The 12,187-nt window shown below is 47.9% G+C and overlaps 5 protein-coding genes across 5 annotated transcripts; 1 reads left to right on the top strand and 4 right to left on the bottom strand.

Moving 5' to 3' along the window:
* Positions 1-471: 471 nt before the first annotated feature.
* Positions 472-1,856, bottom strand: ACHE_80080A (uncharacterized protein; the record flags this gene model as incomplete). Its single annotated transcript, XM_043283412.1, has 2 exons — positions 472-1,770; positions 1,821-1,856. The coding sequence occupies 2 exons, from the start codon at positions 1,854-1,856 to the stop codon at positions 472-474; spliced, it is 1,335 nt and encodes a 444-aa protein (XP_043140693.1).
* A 389-nt stretch (positions 1,857-2,245) lies between these two features.
* ACHE_80081A (uncharacterized protein) lies at positions 2,246-3,120 on the bottom strand (the record flags this gene model as incomplete). Its single annotated transcript, XM_043283413.1, has 3 exons — positions 2,246-2,590; positions 2,641-3,006; positions 3,055-3,120. 3 exons carry the CDS (start codon positions 3,118-3,120, stop codon positions 2,246-2,248), a joined length of 777 nt encoding a protein of 258 aa, XP_043140694.1.
* A 337-nt stretch (positions 3,121-3,457) lies between these two features.
* On the bottom strand, positions 3,458-4,600 carry ACHE_80082A (uncharacterized protein; the record flags this gene model as incomplete). Its single annotated transcript, XM_043283414.1, has 1 exon — positions 3,458-4,600. The coding sequence occupies one exon, from the start codon at positions 4,598-4,600 to the stop codon at positions 3,458-3,460; it is 1,143 nt and encodes a 380-aa protein (XP_043140695.1).
* Positions 4,601-5,156: 556 nt separating this feature from the next.
* ACHE_80083A (PspA/IM30 family protein) lies at positions 5,157-6,171 on the bottom strand (the record flags this gene model as incomplete). Its single annotated transcript, XM_043283415.1, has 3 exons — positions 5,157-5,933; positions 5,985-6,083; positions 6,139-6,171. The coding sequence occupies 3 exons, from the start codon at positions 6,169-6,171 to the stop codon at positions 5,157-5,159; spliced, it is 909 nt and encodes a 302-aa protein (XP_043140696.1).
* A 3,326-nt stretch (positions 6,172-9,497) lies between these two features.
* ACHE_80084S (uncharacterized protein) lies at positions 9,498-9,824 on the top strand (the record flags this gene model as incomplete). The annotated part of the gene is made up of 1 exon (XM_043283416.1): positions 9,498-9,824. The coding sequence occupies one exon, from the start codon at positions 9,498-9,500 to the stop codon at positions 9,822-9,824; it is 327 nt and encodes a 108-aa protein (XP_043140697.1).
* Positions 9,825-12,187: the final 2,363 nt, after the last annotated feature.

Consider the following 12,187-nt stretch of genomic DNA (forward strand, 5'->3'; position numbering starts at 1 on the left):
GCATGATCTAGCCATGACGAACACCATCGTTGATTATCCCCAACCGCTTCCCTCCCCCGGCGCGATCGAGTCCGTCAGTCAGTAACCTCCCTCGATATGCTACGCCGTGCGTATTGCACTCTTCGTCATACCGTTATTTTTACAAACACGGTTCTGAATACGATCAAACATGCAGTAATTGCGGAAGTGAGTCTCGGAGGCAGGCTAAAGCACCTAAAGCACAATTTAGGGAATCATGCCAGAGAAAGACGGCAATCCAGTTACGGCGCAGTCGTTGCTTATGATCTCTAGTCTATTTTCTTGAAACCTGACGTCTGGGTTAATTAGAACCGAACGTCACAGTACGGAGCACTTTGAAAAAGCCACTGAATTCATTAAGCTAAGCAAGACAGGTACAGTCATACCCTCGTGCTCAGGTGATTGATCTGACCCTCTCCAGCGACGCTGGCATTTTGTTCTTCTCCCTGGCTTTTAGATAATGACGTAGTCGCTCTCACTCTCCAGGTTATCCTCTTCCTTGTCCTCGTTCTCGTCCGCCGTGCCTTCGCTCTCGTTCTCACTCTCGTTGCATTCCTCACTGCTATCCTCGTTTTCATCCTCACCCTCTAAGCTACCCTGACTTTGACTCTCCAGGTCACTGTCGCTCTCATTAATCTCATCTCGAAACTCATATTCACCCTCTGAGCATTGCTCCTCGCTATCATAACTATGCTCATCCGTTACAAAAGGAGAATGTGGGAAATCGAGAATATCTGACTCGTCATGTGCTCGAGATTGCTGTTTTCCTTTCTGCGGCTGAAGCTGGTGGCGCTCCCTACGGGCATCATAGTGGGCCTCCTGCCACTCGGTTGGAAGTGGAGATGTCGGCTGCTGCCAGGTCTGAAACCTTGTCTGGTTTTGCATCTCACACTGCTGTTTCTCCGATTGGGATCGGACACACTGCTGCCAGCGTAAATCCTGAATCTGCTGCCCCAGATGTTTGTACTGAGCCTGTAGCATCCAGAGGATGCCTTGAGGTTGCGGCTGCCATGGCGGAAATGGGTGATGCCAGGGCTGATCATGTGGGCTATGCCAGACCTGGTATTGGGGCATGGGGTAATCGACGTGTGGCGGTTGAGGGTGGTGGCGCACATGTGGGGGCTGCTTCCGGTAATGAGCCTGCTTCTGCCAGTATTGGCTCGGTGTCTGTGGGTTCTGGGTCCGGTTCGGAAGCTGTTGCGGCTGGTATTGGCTGTGAACTGGCTGTTGTGCGAGCAGGTTTTGTGTCTTCTGGTACTCCGGCGGAATTGGGCATTCTTCTTCATTGTGAGACTGTTCCGTCCAGAGCTGCTCCTGAACCTGGTCCTTGAACCGCTGGCGTCGTTCCTGGAGGAGCTTTTCCTGCTTTATCTTGTCCTGAAGCTTCTGCATTTCGTCCGTTAATTGCTGATGGAACGGCTCGAAATGGACTTGCTGCTGGGGGTGTTTTTCCTGTTTTTGCAAACGTTCGTGCTGAACCTCGCGTTGGTATTGATGGATCTGCTGTCGCTTACGCAAGCATCTATTCCAGAGCTTCTGTCGGTTGTGTCGTTCAGCCTGATTCTGTTGAGACGAGTTTAGAAAATGCAGCTTCTGATGCTTGCCCTGAGAGAGGGCTGGGTTTTGATCTTCTGTCCGTTGCTGCTTCTCCTGCTGGTTGATATTGGATTTCTCGTCATCGCGCTTCTGCACAGGCGTATGGTTCTCGCGGCTCTGGCGTCGGGCCTTGCATAGCCATACCACGTCGTCTCCCTATATGCATGTTAGATCGGGTCACTATTAAGCCCTAATATGAAGCTTACCAGGTCGATCGTCAATTTGAATGCTTTGTGAGACATTTTGAAGTCGTTCTGGTGTCGAATACTCGATTTTAAAAAGTTGTGGTGGAATGGAAAATGGTTGTACTGTGAAAAGAGAAGACTGGGATAAAAGAATGCTCGTAGGCACAGTGCCTGCTGCCTATCAAGCGAAATTGAAGCATCATGACAGCTTGATTGAAATACGTATAAGGTTGCCTAGAGGCTACCATATTATTAGTTATTGTCAAGTAATCTAGTACGATCGTTACGGGACTAGAGAATGAAGTCACGTCTGAAAGCTTGACAACATTAGGATTCTAGCCTGTCCTAGCTAGATGCGACACCATGTATCTATAGATCGGCTCAACGCCAGCCTGCATTTATAAGCCATAATATCAGCAATTCGCAATGGCATCTTCCTGTATTCCTCAGTTAGGTGTACCAATAACACTATGCCACTCATAATTCGAGTTCTCATCCACCCCAGAAGACGCCCTTGAACTCATAGGAGTCAATACCAAGTAATTAGACTCCCAAATCTGTTGCTGCGGTCGCTCCTGAGGAGGTTGGATCCGAGATGTCGGCATCTGAACATCACTGTCGAAAGGCCGCCGTCCACGATATGCAGGTCCTGGTTCTTGAGGCAAATCCAGAGAGTCCTTCTTGTGCGCAAGCCGATCCTTTTCCAACGGAGGCTTACTCTGGTCCTCGTCCCGCTGAACCTGGTGTGAAGCGTAAGGGTACCAGGTCCAGTTAGGAGGCAGCTCTTGCGTCTGAAGCGGATTTTCACATTCAGCATAGAACCTCTCAAGTCTGTACCGACGGAGTTGATTCTGGGTCGCATCTTGGGTAGCTGTGGCTTCTGAGGCTTTTCCTGAGACTTCAACTTGGCAGCCTGTTTCTTATCTTGTTTCTGAGCTTGTTGGTTCTGGGCCTGATCCTGCTCTTGTTTCCGTATCAGCTTCACGGGCTGTGCATACCGCGGCAAATCCGGCATCTGTGCCAGTGCGGGCTTTTTGTGAAACGGGTGCCGTCCGCGCTGGTATGAAGCCTTCGGGGGTATGGGTGGTTGAGGAACTCGCTTCTGAGGCTTCGCTTGAGATACTTGCTGTTGGGTGTTAGATTCGGGGAGGTGTTTGCCGCAGCAGCAACCGTAAATCTGGGCACGGTTATGGCGGACATCACCTTCCTGTATGCGTGTTAGAATGGGTCTGTTTGTGCCAAAAGGTAACCTTACTAGGTATGTCTTGACGGTCACTTTTTTCTTCGGCGTTTGGTTGTTCGAGGTTTCTTTTTTCAACATTTTGGGGTGCTTCTGGGCTAGAACGTAGAATGAAGAGGATAAGCGAAGGGTTTTTTGCTGAAGGTACAGAAAGGAACGTGGAACAAATATAAGAAATCGGATACATGCAGCTAGGCAGGACCCTCTGCTGCCTATCGGGCGAATTGAAAGCATCATAAGCATCTGAATGCCTGAGGTCTACATGCTGCTACTTTTTGTCTAAATTATCTATGGAAAATACGATACAATTTCTGGTTTGGAATCAAAACGGGATAATCCAGTAATTAAATTTATAAGCCAAGCTAAGCTAATTGAATCCAAGCTAGCGATATAGCATTCTCAACGTGTCCAGTAATTTCTACCAAAAAGACCCATCCCCTTCGGTAGCTTTCCATTTTCCGATTACAACAATATCTTCATCACCATCAGAGCTCAGACTCACTATCGATGGAGATCTTGAACCATCAAAGCTCAACTGTTCATAATCAGTGCCAGGCTCTGATGGAGGCTGTCCCGGCCCGTACCGAACAAACTTCCACGGGTAGCTATCATCCTGAGAAGACAGTTGTTGCTTTGCTTGTTGCTCCTGGTGTTGAACCTGAGGCTGCTGCAGAGAGTTGGCTTGAGCGCCAAAACTATCCAGCGACTCGACCGGTTCCGGCCGGAAAAGAGCCTCAAGAGTCTGGCTGTCAATCAGAGAGGACCTTTCTCGAACCGATTTCGGAAGAATCGCATCTTTACGGTAAATAGTCTCTTTTAGGGATTGAACTTGAGGTGGCTGAGGTGGCTGGAATAATGCCTGGGACTTTACAGACGCTTTCCGTATGTACTGAGGCCGTTGTGGTTCAGGATGAGCATGAGAGAGCTGCTGCAGGGGCTGTCCAGACTTTGAGCGGCCCTGGGGTACATCCATGAGCTGCTGCGTTCGAAACCTTTGTTGAGACAGTCCCCGCACGGCCTGACCAAATCGCTTCTCTACAGGCTGTTTGTGTTGTTTCTGGCGACTTTGGGGCTGGTTCTGAGACAAAATTTGTGGCTGCGGTGGTTGCAGTTGATCTCTGGGTAACTGCTGTTGAGCCCGCTCCGGTGGCAGAGACTGTCCTTCAGATGACCGCTCAGCCAGGTTCTGAAGCTTCTGTTGTCTGCATTCCTTATCCTGGCCCCGTTTGGGGTCCTCTCGTTGGTATTGAGCCGGAATATAGTTCGACATCTTCGGCTTATTCTCAATCGAGTCGATATGTGACACAATCCGCTGTAATCGCTCTCGATATTGGGTCCGTTGCCGCGCGGCTTCGTCGAAATCTCGCTGCTTCGGTCCTTCCGCGGACGGGATGTATCGATTGGGTACCTGTTTTTGTGTCTCGAATAGAGGCTGTTGCGGTTGAAGTTGGTTTCGGGACGGTTGGTCAACAACTTGGGGCGGCTTCTCGCTGTTTTGATTATCCTGGGCTTGCTGCTGCGACTGAGGCTTATTAGTCTGTCGCTGCCCATCTGTTTGCATGGTATGGCGACCTCGTCGGCTTCGGCGCCGGCGCTGAGGCTGATGCCACATAATCGTTATTTTCAGTTTGCTTTGCGAGGCTATTTCCACTTTGTCCCCCTATAGGTACATGTGAGACTTGTTTTAAAGAAGCGGTTCAAGAAAGGCTTACGGGATTTAACTTGATAGTCACCCTTCGATTCTGAGGCATTCTGCACTTATCGTTGATGTGGAGTGATTGAAGGAGGGATTTGAAAATGACGCAGAAAATGAATTGCCTAAGCTGACGACTGGAATGCAAGCATCATTATGATATCTCTACTGCTGTGACACATCGCAACAACACGTGGAAACTCGATGGTTTCCATTCAAGTTAGGTTAAGCTAAATGCAGTGATTATTCTCAGCAAAAAAATAGCTAAATGCAAGCATCCTTGAAAATGAAAACCCGATACGGGATGCCAAAGTAAGATTCACTATCGCGAAAGGACAAACATCAAGCACTACTAGCTCTGAAATAAGATCGGGGAGCATTTGAATAAAGTGTAGCTAGAAAGCTAACGGCGATCGCACTGTACTCACAGGTAGCGATATCCGTTGAATATAACGGACTCATCGTCCTCGTCGATACCCGATGCTGCACTTAGGGTGGGAGATCTCGAGCTCTCACAACTTGACTGAGTATCAGTTCCCCGCTGATTAAACTGCTTAGCCTGGCCCGCAAGCTGGTACTTCCTGTGCTTGCCGTCAATGTATTGCTGCAGCTGTCGCTGTTTCTCAGCTCTCACCTGCGCCAGTTGAGTCTGGCTTTGGTGCTCCTGACGCATCTTCTCAATCACTTGGTCCAGCACGCGTCCGGTGTCAGATTGATGCTGCTGTCTGGGTGTAACTAGGGTTGGCTGCTGCCAACCTTGGCGGTCCTGGGACCCTTGATTGGAACAGTCCAGACGATCCCAATTTCTGAAATCCCTTGGACCCAGCATCTCGTGGAACTGGCTCGATACCCTCTGGGGCTCATGTTGCTCTGGGGGCTGCAGCGGGTACTCGTCTTCGACTTGGTGCTGTGGGGGGAGAGTGCTGGAAGTCGACTGTTGCCAGGTGTAACCCTGGGACATGAGCATTGGAGTGAGAGGCTCCCAGGATTGGAAGTCACTTGGGAATACCGTCTCGTGAAATTGGCTCTGTGCTCGCTGTCGCTGTGCCTTTTGCTGCTTGCTGTTTCGTTTGTACTGCCGCCAGCGCTGGTTGTTCCGGGGATACTTGCCACCGCGGAAGTTCCAGTTCTGCTTCTTGTGGTTGCAGTGTTGGTGATAACAGCGTCCCTGGTCCTTGCTGCGTGGCTGAGGCTTTCCTTCCTGTGAGTTAATGTTAGGCTAGCTTTCTAAAGAGCGCAGATTCAAACTTACTAAGTTGAATGTGAAGCTCAGTCCGTTAGGCATTCTGTATTTCTTGGTGATTTTACCTCGGCGATTTAGGTGCTGAGACTCGGTCCAATTTCCCTTGGGCTGTAGATGAGTGACATATTAGTTTGTGCCGTCATTTAGTGTGATGGCATCTTACCACGTTGAACGTGAAGTTCATTCTGTTAAACATCGTGGATTGTGCTGTTGTTGCTGTTCCGTGTTCTAGTTTGAAGAGAGAAGAGAAGAGAAAGGGGGCAAGAGAGTAGGAATCACCTTGTAGGTGCGAGGTGTGCTGCCTGTCAATTCGAATAGAAGTGTCATGTTGATATCTCGGAAGTTCTATCACGGTGCCTAGTGGCTACCACGGTTTACAGGATGGCTCCTACGCTGAATACTATCGGATAGCACGACTACTGATCATATATAGACTCTTAACTTTTAGCTATATAACTATTCCAGTTTTCGTTTTATTCCTCAATAATTGCAACACTTTCTGGTTGGTCTCATACTTCATATAATGATTAACCATAATTTCGACATCCACCACCGTACCATCCGCGCGGGCGACATCGAAAGGAGGGGAAAGGAGAAGCCAGAACTGGGAAGTTCATGGATACTGTGGAGCTCGGGGACATTGGTGCTTCAAAGGTTGACTTTGTGGGTGAAGGGAAGAACTCCAGGTAGGATGTCATGACTGGTGCAGCTGATGCGCCGTTGTTAGAAGTTGAGGTCTGCTTGTGACAAGTCTCGCATCAGTGCTACCCAATAACATCTGGAGAGTACGGCAACTAGCATATAATCTTCCTCATCCGTGCGAAGCGGCATGGTCGCGAGTTGATGACATGTCAGCCCAGCGGGTCTGGCTGCTTGTGACGAGTTACTTACGAAGACCCCCATCCGCGGCAATTTTGAACAACAGCAGCTTGGTGTGATTGGGCCACGTTGATTTGCCACTGCTCCAGCAACTGTTCTTGAAGTCGCCAGGTCGGACGAAATAACGACATGGACGGTAAAAGTTAACCAGGTGTCAACCACGGCAAACTTCTTCCTTCGGTGTAAGGTCTGACTTAGACCTCTCTTTCAATCCAGTCTCAAAATTGAATAAGCATGGATAAAGTGTATACAAATGGATCGTCTGCTACCTTTTCTCTTTAACCAGCACGGCTGTGTTGAACGATAGCACCGAGTTCCATCTTTCAGGGTTGTCAGTTTATCGCCCATTGAAAAAAGTGCATCATGCAAATCCACTTGATTAAACAAGGTCTTCTCGACTTCTCCATCCTAGCCTTGGGGTGAGACGCATCGTTTGTGTTGGAGACCTGCTGGAAGAACCTTCATTCCCGTGCTGGGGAGAAAAAGAGCTTAACATCTATCTTTCTTATATATTGCTTAACGAGCATATAGTCCTTTTCTGTATTTTCTAGGCACCTAATCTATTATTCCGGTAGGTGCGTTGCTCATTTGTTTCGGTGCGATATCTGGCTTGAAACGAGCCGGAAACACTTTGGCCTTTTCATCCTTTTCGTATGTGTAGATATGCATAGCGCCATTCCTGCTTGTTGTAATGTCTGCTTTACTCTTAAAGCCAGTAGTTGTCTTGCAGCCCTTGCTATCTTTCTCCAGTCTTTCGTCAATAGTGTAAAATTGGTCACATATAATGGTAGTTTCGAGCTGTCTGGCCAGTCGGCGACCCCTGTACTTTTAGAAATTGACCAAACCTTGACATGTATAAGGAGCTATTTTTGTCCCGCCTGCAGTGATAACATCTGTCTCAGAAGGTAGTATGAAGGTCGAACGATCAACTAGTTATATGTATGAATTCTTTTTGAGGACCAAAACCATACAAGAGCTTGCGCTTGGTTCAACTACCCTTGGTTGCTCATCTGCGATGGTCTTTTGAACCAATAAGCAGCAAGTCTACATCCTCTCCAAGTTCCGCGATAGTTTCTGGATCACCGCCTCCATTGAAATCGTGGGCCATGGGTGTGCAGTTGGCCGAATGTTGAAGTCAATGTCTTACTTATCTCCACGACATTCGTTCTTAAATCTCTCGTCTGTCTCCATGTCGCCAGTGACGTTCCGCAAGACCCGTGGGTCATTGACAAACGTATCGATGTTCGCATTATAGACTAGTTGTCCAAATACTTAAAGATAGAGCCTGAATAGTCCCCTATCCTCATTTTGCGGGAGTACGATATCAAACAAGTTCGACGTCGGCGGCACGCACGTGAATTCATGCGTTATGTCCACCTTCTGTAAAGACTGCCTCAGGTTCTCCATCGGACAAAGATATTGATCTTTACATACATGCATCCTCAATTGAATGTTCTGAAGGAAGCCCTAGGTTTTATAGCATCAAGCGGGCATGTTCAGTGTTGCTTTTCAGACCGGGGCTTCTGCTGGTGTCTAGACACCTGAGTTGGTGCGCCCGCGTCACCAGACAAAATATCTCATACCCCCTAAGTATCCACAGGAACAACAGCAGGATAGCGGGCTCCCAGCGTCACATGCTCGGCGGGCGGCTGTGGAGTTCCAGGTAAAGGATATTAGGCTGTTTGCAATAGTTAGAAGGAATTCATTATGCATGAATGGAAGTAAAACTCACGAATACCCCTTGCTATCACGCCAGTGGTAAGCAGAAGCACTGGTATTAACGGCCTTCACAGCCTAATTGGCAAAAACTGCCATCTCGATACCGCTCCCGCGGCTGTCGGAATACTTCGTGTAGAACTCGCTTATCTTGAACACGCTCTTGGGAGGTCAGATTGCAAAGTTGACCTCATAGAAACTACAATTTGTGTCATCTTTGTGAGATTCGGTTATGGATCTCGGCGCTGATGTAGAATTCAATTCAGAAATCATCTTGACGGACATATTTTTGGCTGATGCAACGATGTGATCATTTTGCCCTAGAGACACAGCCCAAGGATCGGAGCCTCTCCTTTGTGTCAGCTCTATCCGGGATGGTGGAGATCCAAACAGGGATTGATTAAATGAGCTATTCACCTGCATTAAAGTTCTCTAATATTTCTTGTCTGTGTGTGTAAGCCAACCTCACGGCCCGAGTCCTTCAGTCAGCTCACTCCGCCTCAATGTCCGAAAAACTGGGTGAGACTTCGAATGCGCGAAAGTCGATAGCGTGCCGTATATATTCCTCTTTTACTAAAATGCAAGTACATACGACCATAGGGTGTGGAGAACAGGGCTTCCCGTCCGCTCAGCCGTACTTAAGCCACACGCCGGCCGGTTAGTAGTTGGGTGGGTGACCACCAGCGAATCCCGGCTGTTGTATGTTTTTGTCCTTTTTCTAAATTTATGTTTGGTTGCTCATGAAGCGAAAATAAGGTTAGGTTATTATTATCTTTTTACTAGGCTACCTGGCTTTGGAGAAGAATGCCGCGAGAAATATGGTTTTAGCGATTCTTGCATCACCGGCAATCGGCTAGTCATTACCGGGCAAAGTAGTATACCAGAACCGCTCCTATCAGTATGTCTAATAATGTTCCAATAGCAGGTATGTACCCTCTGACCAGGAATACCTCCCCAAAGCTCGAGGAACAGATCGCCCAGGCGTTCAACAACGTGAATGATCTGATCATCCACACTCTCGTTCAGGCGGGACACGCTATTGAAGAGAATCGTTCTGGTTGGGATTATGTTGTGAAACTGTGCGCGTATTTTGTGGCATTGTCGGACATACAGAAGCAAGCGCGGGAAAATATGGTCCACTACATCCGGAAGTGGTGCCCTCATCACCAGCCGTTGTTCACCATGGTGGGCATCGAAAGTCTGCCATTTCCAGAGCACCTAGTGGAGTTCGAAGTCGATGTATGGATTCCATGAGAATATGTAAGCTCTACATGAAGCGCATTTGGGCCTGTTATCAAAACTGTCTCTTAAGGGCGATGCATCATGGACGGGTTGTCCTTGCGTTGAACAATCAGACCACTCCCTTCTTGTCCGGTAGATATATCTGTTTTCTGAACTCCATAACCTTTCACGCATATTCACTGACATTTGCTATCACAATTCCAATTGCTTCAGATCATGGAATGTGAATGATCCATAGATTCTCCACTGTCTCGCGGGTTTAAAGTGTTGTAATCTATTTTCATCTAGAAATAAGAGAATCATGCTACGTGCTGTGTGGCAAAAATGGTCATTTTTGTAGGTCCTAGACCAAGGGAGTATTTGGTACTTTCGAGCCTCGTCTACCAGGGCACCTTGTCCCTGTCCCTACTGGAAATGGAAATAGTGGGTAGCCTGGGTGCCCCCAGCATTGTCGCTATGGCTTCCAACGTTTGCTTTTGGGGTCGCCAGGCCGGGTGAACGACGGACAGCGGGAGCCAAGGGGATACCAAACAAACGCGGTAAACTCATTCTTCGGCTTTCTTTTGAGCGAAGTCTGACTTACACCTCGCTTTCATTGCTGTCTTTAGACTAAATTATCGTGAATCGGATGCTTACAAATGTGTGGTCATATGCTTTTGTCGGTTAAACAGCAACGACACTACAGAGTGCCCATTCTTCAGGGCCGGCGGCCTGTTACCAGTTGACTAAGTTCAATTATGCGAATCAGCTTGATAAAGGAGTGCCTGTTTGGCGCTTCAAGTATCGACCTTTTGGTGATGCACATCGTGCGTGTTCAAAAGTCTTCATGCTCATTCCTGGAAGAGAGCCGTTCTTATAGATTTGCCGAATGAGCAGATAGTCCTTTTCTGTGATTCCTAGAACTCCTCTTGCCCACTATGCTGGGTAATTTGTCCCTCATATCTTATGGCGCGTTGTCCGACTTGAACTGCAGAGGGTCGAATTTCTCCACATTGTAGTTTCCTTCTCCCATAGATATGAAAAAATACCATTTCTTCTTTCCACAATATCTGCTTCTACCTTGAAGCTAATAGTCGCTTTGTATCCCTTCGGGTCTTCTTCTATTATTCATTTTAAGATCTGTGCGCCATATGAAGTCGCAATTTCAAGCGGCCCCGGCCAGCTTGGGACTCTAGTATCTCTTATAATCCAATGTGGTTTGGGAATAGGCGTGTGGCCCGACGTGGTCTCGGCCCAGCGTACTGTCAAAGAAAGACCAAAGCGAATCAGATGACTGAGTTTATGTATGAAACCATTTCAGGACGAGAATAGCAGGCCAAAGCTTATGGGAAAATATTTGAAACCAATGATCTTCGTTCTCAGTGCGAAGTGACATACTTGAGGGTTTGTGATATGTCAGTCCAGCGAGTCTGGCTCTTTGTGACGAGTCACACGTAGATTCATGAAGGTCATCTGCGATGGGCACACACGGAGGTAGTGATGTTATGCAAGACCCATGTGTTGTCGGACGATAGACACCGATGCTGGCGTTATAAGTCAGAACATTCCTTAGCGGGTGCCGGTTCAAAGAATGCCCAGACCCTTTATGCTATAGGTCGCCTGTCCAGTATCGAATAAGCTCAATGGCTTGGCAACACAAATGTCGAAACATCCGTAATATCCTCCGCTCTGTCACTGAAAACTGCGTTTAGGAAAGATGTTACTGTAAGTGCCATCTGCAATGTCACCCGTGTCTCATATCTTTAGCACAGAAAACATATGCAGATATTGAATAAAAGCACCTGGTGACTTTTCCCTTTGTGCCGAGATACGAGAAGTTACTCTGGTAGCAACTTCTCTCCCACAGCGAGCACCTTCCCGAAAAACGCCCCTCGTAAACATGGGGCACAATATGTGCAGGTGTCTTAACTTTCGACATTTTGCAGCATCCGGATGGATAAAGAACAATGCAAAAATAGCCCACGTTTCGTAGGTAGGATCTAGTGGATCCATTTTCCGGGGCAGTGTAGTGCCCCATAGTTGTGTTTTTGTGAGGTTGGCGCTATCGGCCCACAAGACCCCAACAGACTCCATATATTAGGAGCTGAAGAGAGATACTTCTGGCCCCAAGGTATGCCAGTTCATCTTCGGAGATGTTAGAAGTGTCGTAGTACATGTATTTTAAGGATATGATGCGCCAGAGGATATCAGGATGGAGGTGTGATGGTTCCGACGAATCAACTCTTGCTATCAGACTTTAATCCCGGTATACTAGAGAACAAGGGAAGGGAGGAAGGGAGGAGTACGGCCTCGCCAAAAGCGTATTCTCAACAATCCGCTGGATTACATTGCGGTGATTCTCTGCGTTGATTCCTTGTTTTATCATATCCTCGTAC

This window comes from Aspergillus chevalieri, chromosome 8, assembly GCF_016861735.1.
Source record: "Aspergillus chevalieri M1 DNA, chromosome 8, nearly complete sequence".
Taxonomy (NCBI): Eukaryota; Fungi; Ascomycota; class Eurotiomycetes; order Eurotiales; family Aspergillaceae; genus Aspergillus; species Aspergillus chevalieri.